This window comes from Lacerta agilis, chromosome 9 (genome assembly GCF_009819535.1).
Source record: "Lacerta agilis isolate rLacAgi1 chromosome 9, rLacAgi1.pri, whole genome shotgun sequence".
In the NCBI taxonomy this organism is placed as follows: Eukaryota; Metazoa; Chordata; class Lepidosauria; order Squamata; family Lacertidae; genus Lacerta; species Lacerta agilis.
The window spans coordinates 69,928,487-69,952,116 of record NC_046320.1 but is presented as its reverse complement, the minus strand read 5'-3'; the positions used below and the strand labels follow the sequence as shown (position 1 = coordinate 69,952,116).

The window sequence follows — 23,630 nt, the reverse complement described above, 5'->3', positions numbered from 1 at the left end:
GGCCTTCTGGCGGTTCCCTCACTGCGAGAAGCAAAGCTACAGGGAACCAGGCAGAGGGCCTTCTCGGTGGTGGCGCCCGCCCTGTGGAACGCCCTCCCATCATAGGTCAAGGAGATAAACAACTAACTGACATTCAGAAGGCAGCCCTTTTTAGGGAAGTTTTTAATGTGTGATATTTTTGTATTTGATTTTCGTTGGAAGCCGCCCAGAGTGGCTGGGGAAATCCAGCCAGATGGGCGGGGTACAAATAATAAATATTATTATTATTATTATTATTATTATAGAATGTGGCTTTTGGGGGGTTATTGGGTTATTGCTTTTGGTTTGATTTTATATTTTGTGGTCTTGTTGTGAACTGCCCTGAGACCTCTGGGTATAGGGTGGTGTATAAGTTGAATGAAACAACAACAACAACAACAACAACAACAACTATTATTATTATTAATAAAAAATGTCTGGGGGAATCCAGGCGCTTTGTCCTGGATCTTAGGCAAGTCAATGGAAAAATCACGTTTTTTTGGCGTTGTGGGGGGGGTTCCTTCCTAAAAAAGAGCTCGGCAACTTTTGGGGTGTCCTGGTTTTTTTTCACTTCTTGAAATTTGGCAGCCCTAGAAGTTAATGAGGTACTGCATGAAGAAACACTTCGTTTGGTTTGTCCCGCCCGTTATCAGCCCTGGAGAGAGGAAGAAAAGTAAATTTTCTCTGCTCCGATTTGTAAGTCTCTTTCATGTCGTTCCCCTTTGGAAGTCTTTCCCCCGGCTAAGCTAAAAAGCCCCCTGAATGCTTTACCCTTTCCTTGCGGAAAAGGGAGCGCCCCCCCGCCCCCCGGTTGTCTTGGGAGCCTTCGTTGGAGAGCAAAGCCATCTTGACTTTTGCGTCTCGAAAGAGCCTGGGAAAAAGAGCGGGTCTTGCTGTTATCTGCTGGGTCTCCCCCACCCACCGCCCGCCCTATGGCAGCCCCCCACCCCGAAAGGAAAAAAAAAGGTTGCAGTGGAATCCCATAGCTGCCTTTTTTCCCACAGCTGTCCGCTGTCTCTCAACAGCTGTGCTGGGAGGCTCGGAGAATGACATCCAGCTCAGCTTTGCCTCTGACAAATCGCTTCCTGATGTTGGAGAGGATGATAAAAAGCCGGGAATGGAGACAGGAGCATTAATCAAAAGCAGGGGCCGGGATGAATTCTGAACCTCTCCCCCTTGCCTGGCTCCCCACTTTCCCTTCAGATCATCAGTGGTGGGAGAAAACAGGCCCTTTGGAGAGGTGCTCCTGGGATCAGCTTTGCTACTTGATCTGATAAAGGGAGATGCCGAGCTGCTGGGAATGGTTAAAGTGGCTGGAGAAAGGTTTTTATCCCTCTCTCACAATGCTAGAACTCATGGACATTCAATGAAGTCCTTCATGCAGTGTATAGTTAAACCGTGGAACTCCCTGCCACAGGGATGCTTGCCAATTTGAGTGGCTTTAAAAGAGGACTGGACAAATTCATGCAGGAGAGAGCGGTTCAGTGGCTATTATCCATAATGGCAATTCCAAATGCAGATACGGAGAGGGCTCTTGTGTTCGAATCCTGCTTGCGGGTTTCGCACTGGTATCCGCTTGGCCATTGTGAGAACAGGATGCTGGGATAGCTCAGTGGGTAGAGAGGGTGAAACTCTTGATTTCAGGGCCATTGTTCGAGCCCCATGTTGGGCGAAAGATTCCTGCATTGCAGGGGGTTGGACTAGATGACCCTTGTGGTCCCTTCCATATGAGTCTATGACTGGACGGGTCACTGGCCTCATGTTTCTCTGGGGCTTGCCCTGGATATTTAGGGGCTAGTAGTGGAAATCCAAGAGGCAGCTGCAGAAAGCAGAGAGGTGTTCTTCAGAAATTCCGAATACGGCCCTCCGCTTCTCCCTGTCTGGCCCTTTGAATTCTCATCACGCTTCTCAAGAAGAGTGCATTTGCTTTTTACTTTATCTTATTTATGCATTTTTTATTGCATTTGGATACGCTTGTTTTCATGCATTTATCCTCTCCTATCTGATTGTTCGTGGACTTCCTAACCTAACTTTGCTTGACATCCTTTCTTGCCCTCTTTTCCTCTCTATTCTTAACTCTATATTTTGTTTCCTGGTGCTCACAGATTTATCCCTACTTGTAAGTTTATATTTATACCCAGGGCTTTTTTCCCCTGGGGGTACGCAGGGGTAGGCATACCCCTAAACATTTTGTGAATCTAAGTTTGGCCTCATTGAAGGGCAGTATTTCAATATGAGTAGGAAAATGAGAGTACCCCTAAACATTTTTCTTAAAGAAAAAAAGCACTGTTTGTACCACCCCGTTTCAAATACCGTTCTAGTTGTTCCCACTCACTGTCTTTCTATCTGTCGTTCTTATTTTAGACCTCATAGTGGCAAGTTTGACATATTCTGTTAATTTAAGCAACCACAGGTGTTTTGTTGGGATTGCCCTTTCTTTCCACATTTTGACATATAATAAACTTGCTGCTGCTGTCCCGTAAAGGAAGATATATATTGCATTATCTGGAATTTCCTGTCCTGTTATAGCTAGCAGAAAAGGCTTCTGGTTTCTTGGGGAAGGAACGCCTTAACATCGTCTTTAGTTCATCATAGATCATTCCCCGGATATTTTTTGGGAGACTTGACATTGCCACCACATGTGGATTAATGTGCCCTCTTGGTCCAGACACTCCCAGCATAGGTTGGCCCTGCTAGCTAGGAATGATGGGAGTTGGAGAGAGAGAGAGAGAGAGAGAGAGAGAGAGAGAGAGGAAACTAACCTACTGTGCAGAATTAAATTCATTGAACTGCCCAATTTTCCCTCTGGCCACGCCCATCTCTTGCATGTGGCCCCTGAAAGGGTGCCCAGCAGGCAATGCGGCCCTTGGGCAGCCAAAAGGCTTGGAAGTGTATATCTGGGGTACCTCAGAAGCGAGGGGGAGGGAGTTGAGGATATGTTTTGCTCAAAGTCCAAGGAATATTGTTTCATTGATTGATTATTATTATTATTATTGCATTTGAACCCACCTTTTTCTCCAAGGAGCCTTATGAGGTTGTCCCCTTCCCCACTTAATCCTCACGACAACCCTGGGAGGTAGGCAAGGCTGAGAGTCAGGGAAGAACCCCCAAGTTCACCCAGCGAGCTCTACGGCAATTTGAACCCTGGTCTCTCCTAGGTCCTGTTTATTTTCCCCCCTTTTCTATTTATTTATTACATTTGTAACCCACCGTTTAGATCTCGGGGTTGTTCGCAGCATACCCTGACACTCTAACCACTAAACCCCACTTCCTGCCCCCGATCCTCTGCAGACCGACTCTCGTGGTGAATCAGGCAAATGGTCCCATCCTGCCTCCTCTGAGCGACTCTCTGTCTCCAAGCTCTGGGACTGCGATGTCCGGAATTGTGCCACATCATCCGACGTTACTCACATCTCCTTAATCTATGTAAACCACTTAAGTCAGCTTTCCTGGGGTAAAGGAATCATGCCTTAGTTATTTAAAAGAACATTAGTACCCAGGATCTACATCAGTGACTGCGGGACTAGCCTGGGTGGGAAGGTTTTGCTTTATGAAATCATCGTCCCTCTCGTTTCTTGTGTCTCCAGATGGATGGCCCTGAGACAGGAACCCAGGGGGAAGGGCACGGAGAGTTAATCTCAGTGGTATTTTTTTTGGGTGGTGGGGAGGAATTGTGATTCATCCGAGAGAGATCCTCTCCGACTCCCCGGGTGCCTGGCTTAGTGAAAAAACTGTCACATCGCTCCATTTAAGGCAGTTCTTCAACTGACCCCTTTGGCTGCGTTTTGTGTTCTGGAGACAGTGAGGTTTGGGGTGGGGGGTGGGGGTGGGAAGAATTCCCGTTCTCTCGAATCCAAGGGAAACGGAGCGCCTTCTCTGTTAGTGGCGACCTTGGTTCAGAAACCTGCAAAAATCCTTTACTTAAGGCAGAGCCAGGTGGGATTTTTTTTTGGGGGGGGGAATAAATCCCGTTTCTATACACCGAGGGTTTGTGTGTGGACAGTCTGTTTGCTGAGCAGTACCTGAATTCGCTTGAAATTGTTTTATACGTGCCATTGTTTTTGCATCTGCCACGGTTTTCTATGTGCAGTGGTTTTGTACATGGTTTCTGCTGCATTCTGTTGAAAATGCTTTGAGGTGCTTCCTTATTCCTGCAGTACACAGAGTCGGGCTAGATGACTCTTGGGGTCCCTTCCAACTCTCCAGATTTGAAACATGAGTAATAATAAAAGGTTATGGATCGGAAACGTCATCAGAAACATATTTCTTCCGAGAGCTCACTCCTCCTTTCTTTCCCAGCAGGCTGCTGTCACCAGATTATACGGAGACCCATTATGCAAAGGGGGGGCAGCCCATGACCGTCTCACCCAACCTCACGGTAAGTAAGATGCGTCAGGCTGGGGAAATTGGCGGTGTTGGGATGGGCAGTGGCAGGGCAGCGCTTACCAGTAATTCCTTTATCAAGTGCACCCAATGGCAGCCTTCTCTGGATGGCTTACAAAGAATAACACATGAAACACAGTATGATGAGCTTCAAGAGACATGAGAGCCAGTGTGGTATAGTGGTTAAGAGCGGTAGACTCTTAATCTGGTGAACCGGGTTCGCGTCCCCGCTCTTTCACATGCAGCTGCTGGGTGACCTTGGGCTAGTCACACTTCTCTGAAGTCTCTCAGCCCCACTCACCTCACAGAGTGTTTGTTGTGGGAGAAGAAGGGAAAGGAGAATGTGAGCCGCTTTGAGACTCCTTTGGGTAGTGATAAAGCGGGATATCAAATCCAAACTCCTCCTCCTCCTCCTCCTCCTCCTCCTCCTCCTCCTCCTCCTCCTCCTCCTCCTCCTCCTCTTCTTCTTCTTCTTCTTCTTCTTCTTCTTCTTCTTCTTCTCTTACTTTGCCACTGGTAATGGAGCAGGGGATGCTGCTGCCACTGAGGTCAGGAGCCTAGCCTAAGGGGCACAAATGGCCATGCCTGTTGAATACTGGCTACTGGAAACCTCAGGATGGGAGAGGGCTTCTGTCCTTGGGTCCTGCTTGTTGGCTTCCCCTTGGGGCAACTGGTCAGCCACTGTGAGAACAGGAGGCTGGACTAGATGGGCCATTGGCCTGATCCAGCAGGGTCTCCTTATGTCCTTGAGCCAGACCTGTGCCCTCACAAAGAGGACACCTTCGAACAGAGGACTGTTCTCTGAAAGCTCTGAGAGCCAGTGTGGTGTAGTGGTTAAGAGTGGTAGACTCATAATCTGGTGAACCAGGTTCGCGTCTCCGCTCTTCCACATGCAGCTGCTGGGTGACCTTGGGCTAGTCACACTTCTCTGAAGTCTCTCAGCCCCACTCACCTCACAGAGTGTTTGTTGTGGGGGAGGAAGGGAAAGGAGAATGTTAGCCCCTTTGAGACTCCTTCGGGTAGTGATAAAGCGGGATATCAAATCCAAACTCTTCTTCTTCTTCTTCTTCTTCTTCTTCTTCTTCTTCTTCTTCTTCTTCTTCTTCTTGGAGGAAACCGCCAAACTGATATAAAAGATCAAGCTGGACAGCACGGATCAATTTAAAATGTGGGTTTTTTTTGGGGGGGTGTTATCGGGTTGTTGTTTTTATTTTGATTATGTATTTTGTGGCTTTATGTTTTGATTTCATTCTGTGAACTGCCCTGAGACCTCCGGGTATAGGGTGGTATGTAAATTTAACCACAAATAATATACGCAAGTATCAATTGTGGTGAAAATAATACAACAAAACAAAATGTCACCACCACAAACTGGCTATGGCTATAAAACCAAATTTTACTGGAATAGAAATGAGCTGATAACCTTTGGATTCACAAGCATGCTAAAGTGCCAAGTGCAAAAACTGAAAACAAAAGGTAAAAATACAGCGATATCTGAACAAATTGGATTGATGAATAATATAACAAGTGGCGTGAGTCCAAATACAGGATAATGACCCCGTGCCGCCACTATGGTGAGGGTGGCACATCGGAGAACGGAGGAAGTTCAAAAACCGTTGTTGGTGTCGAACTAGATGGAATGTTTCTCAAAGGGTTTCAAGTTGGAAACTCCAAGCCGTGAAAATGGAAAAGGCGAATCAAAGCCACCACCCAGATGGGGATAAAGAAGACCTGATTTCTGGATACATGTCAGGTTTCCCAAAGTGCTTCATCAGTCCAAAGCAAAATAGTGCAACACAGGTTACTCCACAAAGTAAAGATAATCTAAGGCACAGCTGTGGGGGAAACCGAGAAGCCACCCAATGTACATCGCCCCATCCTTATTTCAGTTTAGCTGGTGATACATCACTGTGTTGGAAACCAGATACCTCGCAGGCCTATTTCTCATACCCAAAGGTTGGTCCAGGGCAGGGCAGCAGATGAGCCTTGCAGGATCCTGCCAGTAGTAGATCGTCTAGTCCAGCATCCTGTTCTCACGGCGGGAGATGCAGGACCTGAGTGCAGGACCTGAGTTTTTCAAGCTGTTGTTCGTCTCAAGTTTCTAGTCCTTGTGGTTGCAGAGAAGAATTCACAAACATGCTGGCAGCTGGGGAAATTAGGATGGTTCCTCCATCTCAGTGCTGGGTGAAGGGAGTTTATTTGTGAAGATACAGAAACCCCAGGCTGGAGTAAATTAAGAGATTGCTTTGGAATGACTAATCCTGCAAACCAATCATAATTTTTTCACGACCACTTAACATGGCTTAGTTGGCCCTTAATTTGCTCATTGCGATCATTTATTGATTTTAAAAGCTCTGTAAGAATACACAATGTCCTGCAGCATGGCCTAATGGCATGATTTCGGGAACTGGGGTTGGTAACGGGCTGGACAAGGGCCAATAGAGCCTGATAAAGACAGCTGTTGGTAAGTGCTGGGAAACATGGATGGGAAAGAGTGTGTGTCCTGTTTTGCATGCCTGCTGGATGACAAGTTCACTGTCTAGAGCAGACATTTTCAACCTTGGGTCCTCATATGTTGTTGGATTACAGATCCCGTTGTTCCTGGCTAGCAGGACCAGTGCTCAGAGATTATGGGAGCTGTAGTCCAACAACATCTGGGGACTAGTTGGGGCTGATGGGAGTTGTAGTCCAAAACATCCGGTGGGCACCGGGTTGGCAAAGGCTGCCCTGCAGAAACTAGTATTCAAAGGTATACTTCTCCTGAACCTGGAAGCTCTATACAGCAAAATCCACATAGCACATGCAGAATGGGGCTGCTCATATTCAGCCTGCAATTAAAAGTGAGAAAGTGAAAATAATAATAACAATAAATTTCTTTTAACAATCACAATTTCCACTTTCCTAAATGTGGGACGTGGGTGGCGCTGTGGGTTAAACCACTGAGCCTAGGGTTTGCTGATTGGAAGGTCGGCGGTTCGAATCCCCGTGACGGGGTGAGCTCCCGTTGTTCGGTCCCTGCTCCTGCCCACCTAGCAGTTCAAAAACACATCAAAGTGCAAGTAGATAAATAGCTCTGGCGGGAAGGTAAATGGCGTTTCCGTGCACTGCTCTGGTTCGCCAGAAGCGGCTTAGTCATGCTGGCCACATGATCCGGAACCTGTACACCGGCTCCCTCGGCCAATGAAGCGAGATGAGCGCTGCAACCCCAGAGTCGTCCGTGACTGGACCTAATGGTCAGGGGTCCCTTTACCTTTACCTTTAAATGATGCACAAACCACCCTTCAACATTCTCTGAATTTTGCAACGGGTACTCAACTGTATATTCTAGAGTTAGGTTTGCACTAGAGTGAAGGGGGGTGGGTTGGGTTAAATTTTACTCTGATAATAATGATTAAATAATATTAATCCATGATGGAATTTTGCTGCTTTTAAAAATCCGAAATCTCGACACCCTGGCCGATTTCAGTTCATCTGACCACCTCTCAGATTTGTGTATAAAATCCACACAGTTTTCCCTGCAGAAAACAACCAGCCTAACCAACAGTTCCCATCTGTTCCCTCTGATTCCAGGAACACTGCTACTACCATGGCCACGTCCGAGGGTACGAGGGCTCCTGGGTGGTCCTCAGTACCTGCTCTGGAATCAGGTAAGAAAAGTGATGCGAGGAGGCGGGGTTCTGATAGCCACTGGCCCTCCCTGTGAGGACGGCCGCCCTTTCGCTCCTTCTTACTTATGAAGGTTGCTGTTATACCTAAATACTTCTGGGCAACTTAGACAGATCTTCCTCGCTCTCCCACCATATCAGTCTTGGAATTGACCAGCGATTGCGTCTAGCGTTTATCCGGAATCTTTGGCCTGGTTGAATTTTGTTTTTCTGTTGGTGTGAAAATGGCCCCTGAAGATTGTATTCATTTTTTTTGGAGGGGGTCGGAGGAATTTAAAGACTTCTTAGTTTGGTTTTTCATTAAAATATCATAGAATTGTGGAGTTGGAAGGGACCCCGGGGGTCATCCAGTCCAACCCCCTGCAATGCAGGAAGAATATGCAGCTGTTCCATGCGGGAATCGAACCTGCAACCTTGGCACTCTAATCAACTGAGCTGTCACCATGTAGTTATTAATTACATCTGGGCCATTCCATTGTCACGGGTGGGACACTTTGACCATGTTTTTTGGTATTCACACATGTGTAACAATGTAAATATACATAAAAATCGACAACCAAAACTTAAACTATGTTCTTAATAAGATGCTGAACATTTTACTAATTTTTATTTTATTTTTATGGATATTTTTGACAATTTTATTAAATGTTAAAAGTGTTGCCACGGGTGGGACAAAAAAAAGGACATGGAGCTTGAGATAAGTTTGATTTATGGAAAAACTCTGTGAGTTGGGAGGTGAATCAATGATAAACTCAGCATATCTATTTAAATCAATGTTTATTGGTTGCAACTATGCAATCAGGAATTAAGTTTAAGAAATTTAACGATACAAAATTAAGGGGAAAATGCTGTCACGGGTGGGACAATCATCAGAAAACGTTTAACTTGAACACTTCTGTGAAGACTACGTGGGTGGACTTTTGAAAAGAAGGTCCATAAAATAAACTTCTTTTGTCTTTAGCTTTTTTTAAAAAATGGTTAGACTGCACGTTTGGAATCTTCCTCACTAAAGTCCAGCGCTCATCTAGCATTCTTATCAGGCTCATTTTTCATGGAATGGCCCATTTATAGCCCACTTTTTTCTCCGAGGAGCCCAAGGTAGCATACATAGTTCTCCCTCTCCTCGCTTTAATCTCTGCAACAACCCTGTGAGGTAGGTTAGGCTGAGAGGCAGTGACCAGCCCTCGAGGTCACACCCGGTGAGCTTCATGACTCTGCAGGGATTCAAACCCTGATCTCTTCCAGGGCTTCGTCTGACCAGGGGCGGAGCAAGGAGCAGGCGTTGGGGGCGGAGCGCCCCAGGTTCCACCCTGGAGGGGGGGTGACACTCGGCGCCACCCCCCCACCTGCTTACGCAGCAATTCGCAAGGCTGCCAGGCACAAGCAGCCACACGGACGGGATGCCTCCGCCCGTCCGAGCAACGGCTGGCCGTGCCCGGCAGCCCAGACGGATTGCACATGTGCAGTAGCCTTGACGGACTGCGCTCCATAGCGCGCATGCATCGTGACATCATGATGCACAACACTACGGAACGGCCCCCTTCCCCCCAAGGGGTGCCCCCGCATTTGCCGCACCGGGCAGCAAAGCGGCTCCGTACGCCATTGCATCTGACACATAATTCTGGAACTATAAGAGTTGGAAGGGACACCAAGGGTCATCTGGTCCAACCCCCTGCAGTGGACTCTAACCACTACACCATGCTGCCCATTACCTGCCTCACTGCTTTGTAAAAAATTCACCCCTCACACAAACTTTTTCAAGAGCTAAGTCCCAGCACCAAATTACATAGGGTGTAAGAATCGGATCTTTTGTTTGGTCATCCGTTTACCTTTGGAACTCCTTTCTGCTACATACCAGGCAGGCACCATCCCTTATCTTTCTGATTCTTATTTCAGACCTTCCTTCTTTTCCCAGCAAGCAGATACTTTGAATCTGGTCTGTATCAGCACTGGATGAAACCGTGTCTCTGTATGTTTTCATTGTATCGTTAAATCGCTTTGGGGTGTTTTATGGGAAGTGATTTGTGAAATAAGGGCATAAACCATTTCCCATCCAAACTGGCCCCACAGGGTGGGGGTATGTGTCTGGATCTTGGCTGGTTTGGGGAAAATCCCACCGTGACTTTTCCCCTTGCCCTAACCCCGAACCTTGGGATGGAGGAACGAAATGACCTGAGTGGCTTTTGACAAGGGTCTTCGGAATGTTATCTAGAGAGAAATGGGATTAGGCCCAAGGCGGTCAGGCAATTAAACTTTATCTCATGAAAGCCAGTTGAACAATTGCACGGAGTCACTCTGTCCCAGAAATAGAGATGGGCGGCGGTGGTGGTGGTGGGGCTCTTGATAGTTCCTCCACCTTCAGAAGCTCAAGGGGAGCCCCGTGGGAGAGGGCCTTCTCTGTGGTGGCCCCTGACCTGTGGAACTCCTTTCCACAGGAGAAAGGAGGCAATATCTGGCACCTCCACTGCACAGTGGGTCAGGGTGTCTGGCTGTTAAACCAGAAAGTTGGTGGTTCGAGTCAACCCAGGGATGGCTGTGGGCAGGACCCCTGCTTTGCAGGGGGTTGGGCTAGATGACCCTTGGGGGTCCCTTTTGACTCTCCAGCTCTGTGATTCTGTGTTCCAGCCGGGCCAAAGTGCTTGGGAAGGACACAGAGCAAAGCTGGTGAGGGGTGTAGCCCCGAGCACAGTGTTTCTTGGTGGGGAGCATCCTGAGGGCCTGAGAGAGGGGCTGCATTTGGCCCCCAGGCCTGAGGCGCCCCACCCCTGCTAGAGCACATCTTTTTTAATGGCAGCCCAAACCTCCCCACTGGGAGAGTTGCCATGCGCTATGACCTCAAGGGGCTGCACCAAGGGGGAGGGGGAGGAAATGAAGAGGGGTGTTCAGCACCCCGAATATGCTCCTCCCCCCCCCCCGCTTGTCTATCACTCCCAACCCCACAGCTCCTTTCACAAGAAGGGAGATTCCGACTGAATATCAGGAAGAACGGCGAGAGCTGTTTGACAGGGGAACGCTCCCTCTCAGGAGGCGGTGGACTCTCCTTCCTTGGAGGTTTCGAAGCAGAGTTTGGATGGCCACCCGCCATGGGTGCTCGAGCTGAGATTCCTGCATTTCAAGGGGGTTGGGCTAGATGAGCCCTGGGGGTCCCTCCCAGCTCCACAACTCCAGGATTCTGTGACTCAAAATAACTTCTGGGGGTGAGCAGCATCTTGAGGAATGCCAGGGGTGAGTTCATCTCTCAGCTATGCACACACGCTCTCTCACACATATACAAAACTCATTCTCGAGTCAGTGGACACTCAGATGACTTGCGCTAGCTGGAGAGTTGCCCTGTGTCCTTCTCGCACGGGGTGCGGCTCGCTGGAGGCAGCAGCTGAACTGGGAGGGTGGTCTAATCTCTTGCAGATCCCATTTCTTGCATCCTGCATGTTTCCCCATCCCTGGGGAAGGGCTGCAGGTCAGCAGCAGAGACCCTGCTTGTTCCTGCAGAAGGTCTCGGGTTCAATTCCTGCTGCTAGCATCTCCAAAACAGGGCTGGGACAGCTGCTGCAAGTCATTGTAGATGATACTGAGCCAAATAGACTCACGATAAGGCAACTTCTTGTGTCCTCTCTGTCTGTCTGTCTGTCTGTCTGTCCTTTATTCGAACATGGAATTGTAGAGCTGGAAAGGTATCCTGAGAATCATCTAGTCCCACCCCTTGCAATGCAGGAATATGCTGCTGTCCCATTCCGGGATCGAACCTGCAACCAGTCCCCGTGCTTGTTCTCTAGCTGCATTGCAAATTGTTGCAAAGCACCCTGATTTCCACCCGACCCTTCTTGTTTCCAAATGTTTAGGAAATGCCTGATGTTCTTTAGATTTATCCCCTAGCAAAAACACAAGCTGGGTTATTTTTGTCCGTTTCCCCACGTCTGCCTGCCTGCCTGTCTATCCACCGTGTTGTAGGATTTGGGTTTTCAAAGGGCGCCTGCTCTCAATTTGCAGGCATTAGGTGTGCCATATTGGTGTGGGGGGGGGAGAGCTCCCCATCTATTTTTCTTTCTCAAAAACCAGAAGGGTATTTGTGGCAATTCAGATCAGGTCCGTGGGATGGAGGGGAGAGGGTTAGCCTGTTGCCTCTGCGACACTGCTTGACTGCGGAACGGAAAACCTCGGAGGGTTGTGGGCTCTCCTTCCTCGGAGGTTTTTGAGCACAGCTTAAACATCGCCATCTGGAGTTGAACTGGGGCAATGGGATCCTGGCACGTAGGCGGGGCCTGGGGCTCATTGAGACCGGTTGGGCAAGAGGTGTGGAGACCAGCAGTAGGGGGCGCCGGAGCCAATGACAGGTAGAGACACCCACTGAGAGGTTTAAGTCAAGGTCAATGCGGCACTGCCCTCATGGACCAGCTACCTATTCTGGGGTGTTTGCGGGGGAAGAGGGAGCTCTGGGGCGGACCAAATCTCTGAGGGATCTTCGGCGATCTTGCACCCCCCCCCACCCTTCCCCGTCCGGCTTGCAGAGTGGTAAGCTCAGGCCAGCCACAACAGAAGCACAGACATTCCTTTCGCCTGGAGTAATTGTGGAAAGCCAGAACAACGTAGTTCGGGGAAAAACAAAGTTTTTAGGACTGGAATGTGCAGGCTGGGTGAATTCATTCGTTGTTTGCTTTGTCTTGTCCCTGCCTCCTGCCTCCCAGAAACACCAGCCCTGGCTCTTTGTGGCTCACAACAGCCCTGCGAGGTAAAAGAAGTCCCTAACTGGATTACTGCAATGCGCTCTGTGTGGGGCTTCCCTCACGCCTGATCCAGAAGCTGCGGACAGTGCAGGATGCTGCAGCACAATTGCTGACAGGAGGGAGGACTTGCCAGCATACCCCCCCACCCCCCCATACTTGGAGGTCTGCGCCGATTCCCCATCTGCTACTGAGAAAAGTTAAAGGATTTGTTGTTGTTATTTAATCATGTCTGATTCTTTGTGACCCCATGGACTAGAGCACGCCGGGCACTCCTGTCTTCTACTGCCTCCCGCAGTTTGGCCAGACTCATGCCAGTCGCTTCGAGAACACTGTCCAACCATCTTGTCCTCTGTCATCCCCTTCTCCTTGTGCCCTCTATCTTTCCCAACATCAGGGTCTTTTCCAGGGAGTCTTCTCTTCTCATGAGGCGGCCAAAGTATTGGAGCCTCAGCTTCAGGATCTGTCCTTCCAGTGAGCACTCAGGGCCGATTTCCTTGAGAATGGATAGGTTTGATCTTTTTGCAGTCCGTGGGACTCTCAAGAGTCTTCTCCAGCACCATAATTCAAAAGCATAAATTCTTCGGCGATCAGACTTCTTTAAGGTCCAGCTCTCACTTCCATACATCACTACTGGGGAAACCATAGCTTTAACTATTCATATATAAAGCCCTTAGCAACTTTGGACCTGTTTATCTGCGAGATGCTCACTAGAAGGACAGATCCTGAAGCTGAGGCTCCAAGACTTTGGCCACCTCATGAGAAGAGAAGACTCCCTGGAAAAGACCCTGATGTTGGGAAAGATGGGGGGCACAAGGAGAAGGGGACGAGAGAGGATGAGATGGTTGGACAGTGTTCTCGAAGCGACTGGCATGAGTTTGGCCAAATTGCGAGAGGATAGGTGAAGGATAGGCGTGCCTGGCGTGCTCTGGTCCATGGAGTCACGAAGAGTCGGACACGACTGAACGACTGAACAACAACAAATCAATGAGATCGCCTTGCTCCATATGCACCTAGATATTCAAAAATATTTATAGGTGCTGCATAAGACCTGCGCAAGTCACCTTGTGACGTTTCTATCACGATCACGGCTGTTGTTCTTTTCTTTAAACTGTTTTTAATATTGTGTTTTAATGTTGTAACCTGTCCAGAGTCCTTAGGGTGAGGGGTAGGTGAATAATAATAATAATAATAATAATAATAATAATAATAATAATAATAATTTATTATTTATACCCCACCCATCTGGCTGGGTTTCCCCAGCCACTCTGGGCGGCTTCCAACAGAATACTAAAAAAACACGATAAAACATCAAACATTAAAAACTTCCCTAAACAGGTGAATAATAATAATAATAATAATAACAACAACAATAATAATAATAGCATATTATTATTAAATATTATTATCATTGTAAGATGATGATTCTGAACTGAAATAATTTTTATTTGGTTTTACAGGTATGAAATTATAACAATACAACTGTAGACATCCTTCTTTACAGATTCCTCTGAATCTCTGGACTTCCCACCTTCCCCTCCATGGGTCCTATTATCAACCTTTTCAACGGCATATTATTCATTAGTCCATATTTTATATTGCTCCGTTATCTCCATAGTATTTGCTACATTACAAGTGTTACTGCAACCCTGCTAATGTTTTCATGTGCTTACAGTGTTCTCCAAGATAAATTATAAATCCCCCTGCTCTCCGTTAAAGATCGCGGCTGTTGTTCCCATCGCGCTCTCTTGTTCTTCCGCCAGTGGCCTGATCACGCTCAACCACAACGACAGCTACTACCTGAAACCCCCAGCGAGCCCGGACTCTGAGCCTCACGTCGTCTATAGGGCAGAACACCTGCCGATCAAAGGCGGGACCTGTGGGCACGGTGACCAGATGCAAAGCAGCGTAGCCGATATCGCCCGGTCCTTCAAACCGCCTGCACACCAGCGGGTAAGCCTTTGTGCGCGATAAATGGACAGGGCGGAATCCCAGATTTGGAAGCGAACAGGTTTTTGTTCATCTCACCTTTCCGGCAAGGAGCTCAAGGTGGCGTCCCCTTGGCTCTCTCCCACCCCACAACAACCCTTTGGGGTAGGTCTGACTGAGAGGCAGTGGCTGGCCAAGGCTGCCCCCCGAGCTTCGTGGCTGAGTGGGGATTTGAACCCTGGTCTGGCTCCCGGGTCACGAGTCCCATCCAGCCTGTCCCAGTAATTCATGGAAACGATTCAACCATATACCAGAAATTGAGGTTAGCACCACCAAATTCCACCTGTACCAAAACAAACATTATTTTCCATCTTACTGTAGGTTTTGAAAAGCAAAATTTTAATTTACGGTTTATTGTTTATATTTTGAATGAGACATATCTGAGGACACCGAAATCTTTTTAGTGCTTAGGGCCTCTAAAGGTCTTAATCTGGCCCTGGCGAAGATCACCGCCATATTTGCTTTTGCTTCCTTCCTTCCTTCCTTCCTTCCTTCCTTTCTTCCTTCCATCCTTCCTGGTGGTAAAGGGACCCCTGACCATTAAGGTCCAGTCGCGGACGACTCTGGGGTTGTGGCACTCATCTCGCTTTACTGGCCGAGGGAGCCGGCGTACAGCTTCCGGGTCATGTGGCCAGCATGACAAAGCCGCTTCTGGCGAACCAGAGCAGCGCACGGAAATAACGTTTACCTTCCCGCCGTTGTGGTACCTATTTATCTACTTGCACTTTGATGTGCTTTCAAACTGCTTGGTTGGCAGGAGCTGGGACAGAGCAATGGGAGCTCACCCTGTTGCGGGGATTCGAACCACCACCCTTCTGATTGGCAAGCCCAAGAGGCTCAGTGGTTTAGACCACAGTGCCACCCATGTCCCTACCCTCCTTTAAAGGTAAAGGGACCCCTGACCATTAGGTCCAGTCGTGAACGACTCTGGAGTTGCGGCGCTCATCTCGCTTTACTGGCCGAGGGAGCCGGAGTACAGCTTCCGGGTCATGTGGCCAGCATGACAAAGCCGCTTCTGGCGAACCAGAACAGTGCACGGAAATGCCGTTTACCTTCCCGCCGTTGTGGTACCTATTTATCTACTTGCACTTTGAGGTGCTTTCGAACTGCTAGGTGGGCAGGAGCTGGGACCGAGCAACGGGAGCTCACCCCGTCGTGGGGATTCAAACCGCTGACCTTCTGATCGGCAGACCCCAGGCTCTGTGTTTTAACCCACAGCGCCACCCGTATACTTCCTGGTGACGCTGAGCAAATTTGTCTTTCAGAAAAGGAGAGATGCCTGGAGAACCCTGAAATACATGGAGCTCTTCATTGTTGCAGACTACACCCTGGTGAGAATTTTTGCTGTCAGGTAGCATGGGTAGAAAGAGGGTTTTGTACAGTTCCTCTCTGAACTGAGTGGTCCAGTCACGCAGAGACTCCAAAGCCCACCTTCCCAGCAGCCCAGATCTTGCCAACCTTTTCGCTGGAGAGTGTGTCTTTTCCCCGAGAGACGGCACAGGATCAAGCAGGAGCCTGCTTTAGCGGGAGGTGGGGGGTGGTGGAGAGGCAAGCAGCAGTTTCTCCGCTGTAGCGGAGAAGCTGCTGCTAGCCTGTCCCGCCCCGCCCCCCGTCCAAGCCTGGCCAGCGCCCCCTCCACTTTGGCGCCCTAGGCAATTGCCTAGTTTGCCTTAATGGACGCGCCGGCCCTGGGCGGGGAGGACTGTTGAGCTTATCAACCCTAAAAGCTCCAGACCTCACAAGGGCGGTATACAAATATAATAATAATTCTTACCGGGTCATGCAAACTGCGTTCTGAATAATGCTTCTCCTAGGGTAGGGGCAACTGGGGGTGAGTTTAAGGAACCAAAGGCGGGGTGGCTGGATAAAGTTTGGGACCCGCTGGTTTGGATGAAGACAGATCCTTCTGAATTTAATCTCACATATTCCGTGCATCGTGTGGGAAGTAAAGCTTCAAAGAGCATCCAGCAGTGTGTGTTAATTTTGGCTTAAGAAATGTCCCTAAATTTGTTCCTTTGCCTCTCTTGTTCTCCCTCCCCCCCCTTCTCTTCCACCATCTCCTTCCCAGTTTGTATCTCAAAAGCAAAATCTGGGGCACACCAAGCAACGGATCTTGGAGATCGCGAATTACGTAGACAAGGTAATCACTCAGAGACTCTCAGCAAAACTATCCTTGGGTTATCCAGAGCTACCTATTCTGAACATCAAGAACATAAGCCCATAAAAGAGCCCTGAAGCGGGATAGCTCTTGTTGGTTAGAGCGTGGTGCTGACAACGGCAAGGTTGCAGGTTCGATCACCGTTTGGGACAGCTGCATATTCCTGCATTTCGCAGGGTTGGACTAGATGATCCCCAGGGTCCCTTCTAACCCTGTAAACCTATGATTTGAACAGGATCAGGCCATAACAGCTCTGGACAAGCTGGAATGTGTCCAGAGGAGGGCAACCAAAATGGTCAAAGGCCTGGAAACGATGCCTTATGAGGAACGGCTTAGGGAGCTGGGTATGTTTAGCCTGGAGAAGAGAAGGTTAAGGGGTGACATGATAGCCATGTTCAAATATATCAAAGGATGTCATATAGAGGAGGGAGAAAGGTTGTTTTCTGCTGCTCCAGAGAAGCGGACACGGGGCAATGGATTCAAACTACAAGAAAGTAGATTCCACCTAAACATTAGGAAGAACTTCCTGACAGTAAGAGCTGTTTGACAGTGGAATTTGCTACCAAGGAGTGTGGTGGAGTCTCCTTCTTTGGAGGTCTTTAAGCGGAGGCTTGACAGCCATCTGTCAGGAATGCTTTGATGGTGTTTCCTGCTTGGCAGGGGGTTGGACTGGATGACCCTTGTGGTCTCTTCCAACTCCGTGATTCTATGATTCTATAACCTTGGCGTTATCAGCCGAGCAATTCAAGGAAGACTCCATTCTGAAACCCGAAGAGGTGCTATAAGTCAGCGCAGACCAAGCTGCCCCCAACCTGGTGCCCTCCGGGTGCTTTGCACTACGACTCCCATCAGCCCCGGCAACGATCAGGGAGCGGTGGTCAGGTCAGCTGGGAGTGGTAGTCCACAGCAGTGGTTGCTGGTGCAAATCAGACCTGGTAGGGCAGGAGGCAGGGAGTTCGGCACTAGGTGGCGCCAGAGGCAACGAGAGCCCAAGCCAAGTGATTCTGGTTTTGTCCTCTTCCTCCGGGCTGAGTTCTACAAGGCCAGTGCAGAGAATAAGGAAGGGGAAGGTGTCAGTTGGGGCCACCCAGGACCGGTGCTAGGGCTTCTTGCGCCCTAGGTGAACCACCTTCTGGCGCCCCCCGCCAAAGCCTGCTTTAGCGGGAGCCGGGGTGGTGGTGTAGGGGGCAAGCAGCACCTCTCCGCTATAGCAGAGAAGCTGCTGCTAGCCCCAGGGCCATCTCAGGCACACCTGCCGCCGTGGCGCGGCGATCCTTCCGGCGCCCCCATGCGTCCGGGGGAGAGCACGAGCGCCTGCCTGCCCACCCGCCCGTGGGGGCGGGTTGGGGCATAGCTGTCAAGTTTCGGATTTGAAAATAAGGGATCAGCAGCCTCACCTATCCCGGGGACAGTCACATGGCAGTGGTGGGCGGAGCCAGAAGCAAAAGTGGGCGGCACTGGTGTGAATGCGCGCAGTTGGCTTACTGTATTTTGGGAACGCTGCCCGTGGGCTACGACGCCTGTAAGCGCGGGAAATGGCTCCCGCTTGCTTTGAGGCTGCAAGGAGGCGAGGTCTTCCCAGTCCCTGGCCAGCAGGGGGTGGGAGAGGAGCTGCTTCCTTTGAAAAAACGGGAAATTAAAGGGATATAAAAAATAAGGGATATCAGCGGGAAACTGCTTGAAATAAGGGAGATTCCCGGGGGAAACGGGATACTTGACAGCACTGGGTTGGGGAGGGGGCGGCCGGTATGCTGGCGGGATTGCGGGGGCCCCCTGGGGGGGCCGGCGCCCTGGTGCGCCGCGCCACCAGCCCCAATGGACGAGACGGGGCTTCTTGCCCGTCCCGCCCAAGCCTGGCCAGAGCCCCCTCCATTTTGGCACCCTAGGCAATTGCCTAGTTCGCCTAAATGGACGCGCCGGCCCTGGGGCCACCCTCTGGGCTGGGTGTAAAGGTGGGGCAGGCACACTGAGATTAGTGGGGCAGTGCCCCACTTGCCCTAATGGACCAGCCGCTAATCCCAGGAAGTTGTGGAGGAACATAGGATCCACATGCTTGACTCAACAGTGTTTGGAGCTAACAGCACGCTTATTTATTTCGTATAATAAAGTTATACACCGCTTGATTTCAAAAAGCAAAACCCTCCGAGCAGCTCACAAGGAGAATAAGCCAATAAAACTGTCAGGGAACTGCCACCTGGCCCGTTGAGGGGAACGGAGGCTACAGAGAGCCCCGGCGCCTTTTGAGTAGCAGCCCCTCTTCCAGCACAAAGAGCAGCCACGTCTTCAGTGGGGAGGAAGGGGAAGGGGCCAGCCGGGAGAGGAGAGGGCTCGGGGATGCTGCATAGAGCCCCGGCACCTCACCTCGCTCGGCTGGTCAGGTGGGAAACACGCCAGTTCCGGCCCCCCAGTTGCACAGAGGGATGAAACGCAAGGAGGGTAGGAGGAGATTTGGGGTGCCGAAGCTCTTCTGCTGGGGAAGGAGCCGGAAGGGGCCACTCCCGGATTCTGCCAGCGACTGAGACAGACATTCTTTCTGCAGCTCTGCACTGTAAATAGTTTGCACCAATAAAACTGCCAAAAGACTGTTTGGGTTCCTGCTTCGTCACGCGAACCTCACAGCAACTATCAGTAAAAACAACTGGAAGCCAGGATACCTGTCAGTTAGAGTATGAGACTCTTAACCTCAAGGTTATGGGTTCGAGCCCCACACTGGACAAAAGACTCCTGCATTGCAGGGGGTTCGACTAGATGACCCCAGTGGTCCCTTCAAACTCTGTGGACTCTTTAAAACATGCAAAAGACAAAATCCGAAATAAACTGAAAGCAGATTAAAACATACGCCAACCTTCTAAATGTGTTTGTGTGTGTGGGGGGGGGGTTATTGGTTTGTTCTTGGTTTTAAAATATATATTGCATTTTTACGTGGTGAACCAACTTGTGATCTTCAAACAAAGGGTGGTATACAAATTTAATACATAGCAGTGCTAATAATAATAATAATAATAATAATAATAATAATAATAATAATAATAATAATAATTTTTTGTTTATACCCCACCCTTCCCCGCCAAACCGGGCTCAGGGTGGCTAACACCAATAAAATCACAACAAAAACATAAAACAATTCATTAAAATACAGATTAAAATACAATTTAAAATTAAACCTAAACTGCAGCCTCATTTTTAAGTAGCCCACCAATCACACCAAAAGAATGAAACATCAGGGTTAAACTGAAACCAACCCAAAGGCTAGGTGGAACAGCTCCGTCTTGCAGGCCCTACGGAAAGATGCCAAATCCCGCAGGGCCCTGGTCTCTTGTGACAGACTGTTCCACCAAGTCGGGGCCAGTGCTGAAAAGGCCCTGGCCCTAGTTGAAGCCAACCTAGCATCCTTGTGGCTCGGGACCTGCAAAAAGTTATTATTTGAGGACCTTAAGGTCCTACCTGGGACATACCAGGAGAGGCTTGCCTGAGAAACAAAGATGCCTTTAGCAGGTGCCGAAAAATGTTCAGTGAAATTGCCTCAATAGGCGGGGAGTTCCAGAGGTGCTGCCACACTGAAAGATTGATTTCTTACACCTGTAACAGGGCCAGATCTACAGATCGAAGTGGGCAAGGTGATATTGCAGGTGAACTATGGGTCTATTATTATTATTATTATTATTATTATTATTATTATTATTATTATTAAAAACCCTCCTCCTCTCTTCTTGCTCCTCTTCCCCAGTTTTACAGGTCCCTGAATATCAAAGTGGCCCTGATCGGCCTCGAGGTGTGGACCGAGAGAGACCAGTGCACCTTGAGCAGTGATGCTCATGCCTCACTCATGTCCTTCCTGCAGTGGAAAAAGTCTCTGAAGGTTCGGAAGAAGCACGACAACGCCCAGCTGCTGACGTGAGTCGTCCTTTTAGAAGCAGCCATCAATAAGTTGGCTCATGCTAGGGGGCGGGTTGTGTGTGTGTGTGTGTGGGGGGGGCATTTTCCCTGCATTTTAATGAAATGATCCACCTATTTATTTATTTTTTACTTTTGCAATGCAGTTTTCCAGCCGCAGTGTGTTATTATTGATTGCATTTTCCCATTTATATTATTGATTGCATTTTCCCATTTATATTATTGATTGCATTTTCCCATTTATCCGCCCCACCATGGCTTCAAAATTTCCGGAAATTTTACATCTCTACCCCTAACCATGGACACGGGTGGCGCTGTGGGTTAAACCACAGAGCCCAGTGCTTGCCGATCAGAAGGTCGGCAGTTCGAATCCCCGCGGCGGGGTGAGCTCCTGTTGCTCGGTCCCAGCTCCTGCCCACCTAGCAGTTTGAAAGCACCTCAAAGTGCAAATAGATAAATAGGTACCGCTCCGGCGGGAAGGTAAACGTCTTAGTCATGCTGGCCACATTACCAGGAAGCTGTACGCTGGCTCCCTCGGCCATTAAAGCGAGATGAGTGCCGCAACCCCAGAGTCGTCCGCGAGTGTGGTGTAGTGGTTAAGAGCGGTAGACTCATAATCTGGTGAACCGGGTTCTCGTCTCCTCTCCTCCATATGCAGCTGCTGGGTGACCTTGGGCCAGTCACACTTCTTTGAAGTCTCTCAGCCCCACTCACCTCACAGAGTGTTTGTTGTGGGGAAGAAGGGAAAGGAGAATGTGAGCCGCTTTGAGACTCCTTTGGGTAGTGAAAAGTGGGATATCAAATCCAAACTCCTCCTCCTCCTCCTCTTCTCTTACTTTGCCACTGGTAATGGAGCTGAGGATGCTGCTGCCACTGAGGTCAGGAGCCTGGCCTAAGGGGCACACATGGCCATGCCTGTTGAATACTGGCTACTAGAAACCTCAGGGTGGGAGAGGGCTTCTGTCCTTGGGTCCTGCTTGTTGGCTTCCCCTTGGGGCAACTGGTCAGCCACTGTGAGAACCGGAGGCTGGACTAGATGGGCCTTTGGCCTGATCCAACAGGGTCTTCTTATATTCTTGAGCCTTCTTATATTCCTGTGCCCTCACACAGAGGACACCTTCGAACAGAGGACTGTTCTCTGAAAGCTCTGAGAGCCAGTGTGGTGTAGTGGTTAAGAGCGGTAGACTCGTAATCTGGGGAACGAGCTTCGTGTCTCCGCTCCTCCACATGCAGCTGCTGGGTGACCTTGGGCCAGTCACACTTCTCTGAAGTCTCTCAGCCCCACTCACCTCACAGAGTGTCTGTTGTGGGGGAGGAAGGGAAAGGAGAATGTGAGCCGCTTTGAGACTCCTTCGGGTAGTGATAAAGCGGGGTATCAAATCCAAACTCTTCTTCTTCTCGTAATGGTCAGGGGTCCTTTACCTTGACCTTTACCCTTAACCATGGCCACTTTCCTCTGTTTCCCCCCTTCCCTTGCCTGTCTCCACAGCGGGATGACCTTTGTTGGAACGACCATTGGGATGGCGCCGCTGGAGGGCATGTGCAGTGCGGAAAACTCTGGCGGGGTGAGCATGGTAAGGACAAGATCGCTGCTCCTCGATCTTCCTCTTGCTATCTTGAGCTGTCTTCTGCAACCCGGTTGCTGTTTTGGACTACAACTCCCACCAGCTGTAGTCCCAAGCGCCAGGAGGACAACCGGGTTGGTGAAAGCTGCTCAGCAACATCTCCTTTGACTGCGCAAAATTATCCTCTTTCTTCCCGGCATCAAGAGGCACTTCGCCTGGGGGGGGGGGAAGGAAGAATCAGGTCCTGCCAGGTGTGACCTCAGTTAGCTGCCGGTCTCGGCGTGTTGGGAAAAGGCCCCAGATATTGGAGAAACTTAGAATTGTAGGATTGGAAGGGACCCACAAGGGTCATCTAGTCCAACCCCCTTCGATGCAAGAATCAAAGCTTAGGCACCTGCTTAAAAACCGCCAATGGAGGAGAGTCCGCTGAACATATCGACAAGGATCGTTGGGTTTTAGGGGCTAGGAACAGGGTAGATTTGGTTTGGTTTGTCTAAAAGGGGTTCTGCGGCCAAACCTGAGCCCCTGAAATGTGGCCCTGGTTTTGCCTGCATTTCAGGGGGTTGGACTGGATGGCCCTTGGAGGTCCCAGTCTATGATTCTATGATACTCTCCTCTCCTTTAGCCCGAAGAGGTTCCCCCTGCATGTCCCCCCCCTCGCTGTATAGCTTTCGGCAAATGCTGAAGACCAGTGCCAGATTTACGTATAAGCTACACAAGCTGTAGCTTTGGGCCCCACTCTCTTGGGGGCCCCAAAAAATTTTAAAGGGGGAACAACCCTGGATGTACATTTCCAAAATATAAGATATAAAACAAATAAAATGAAACCTACATACAGCAACAGTGTTTTGTGTTGTGTAGGCTCCTATGATGTAAGTAATGGGCCCCGCCTGCTAGCCTGCTCCCTAAAATATCACTGGTTTGCTCGTTTCTATATATAGGTTGCCTACATTCTGAATGGCCTGGTTACATGGCAACATGTGCAAATGGCTTTAGATACCTTTTAGGTCCATAAATTACCACATAGCATATATTCAACACAAAAACAGCGACAATTTGTTGTTGACAAAGGACAGCTGGACATATCAAGGGCCCCATTACCTTCAGTAGCTCAGGGAATCATCAAACCTAAATCCGGCCCTGCTGAAGACGTACCCCTTTTCCCCGGCTTCTTCAGCCTCGGCCCTCCAGATGTTTTTGGCCTACAACTCCCATGATCCCTAGCCAGCAGGACCAGTGG

General features: G+C 49.4%; 1 protein-coding gene across 1 annotated transcript in view; it reads left to right on the top strand.

Annotated features, from left to right (window-relative positions):
• ADAM33 (ADAM metallopeptidase domain 33) overlaps window positions 1-23,630 on the top strand; it is a 93,537-nt gene that overhangs the window by 39,095 nt on the left and 30,812 nt on the right. Inside the window, exons 4-12 of the mRNA XM_033159587.1 lie at window positions 1,044-1,108; window positions 3,310-3,444; window positions 4,295-4,396; window positions 7,972-8,048; window positions 14,548-14,737; window positions 16,039-16,104; window positions 16,842-16,913; window positions 20,659-20,825; window positions 22,315-22,399. Of these exons, the coding sequence (XP_033015478.1) occupies window positions 1,044-1,108; window positions 3,310-3,444; window positions 4,295-4,396; window positions 7,972-8,048; window positions 14,548-14,737; window positions 16,039-16,104; window positions 16,842-16,913; window positions 20,659-20,825; window positions 22,315-22,399 (959 nt within the window). The remainder of the gene's footprint in view (window positions 1-1,043; window positions 1,109-3,309; window positions 3,445-4,294; window positions 4,397-7,971; window positions 8,049-14,547; window positions 14,738-16,038; window positions 16,105-16,841; window positions 16,914-20,658; window positions 20,826-22,314; window positions 22,400-23,630) is intronic.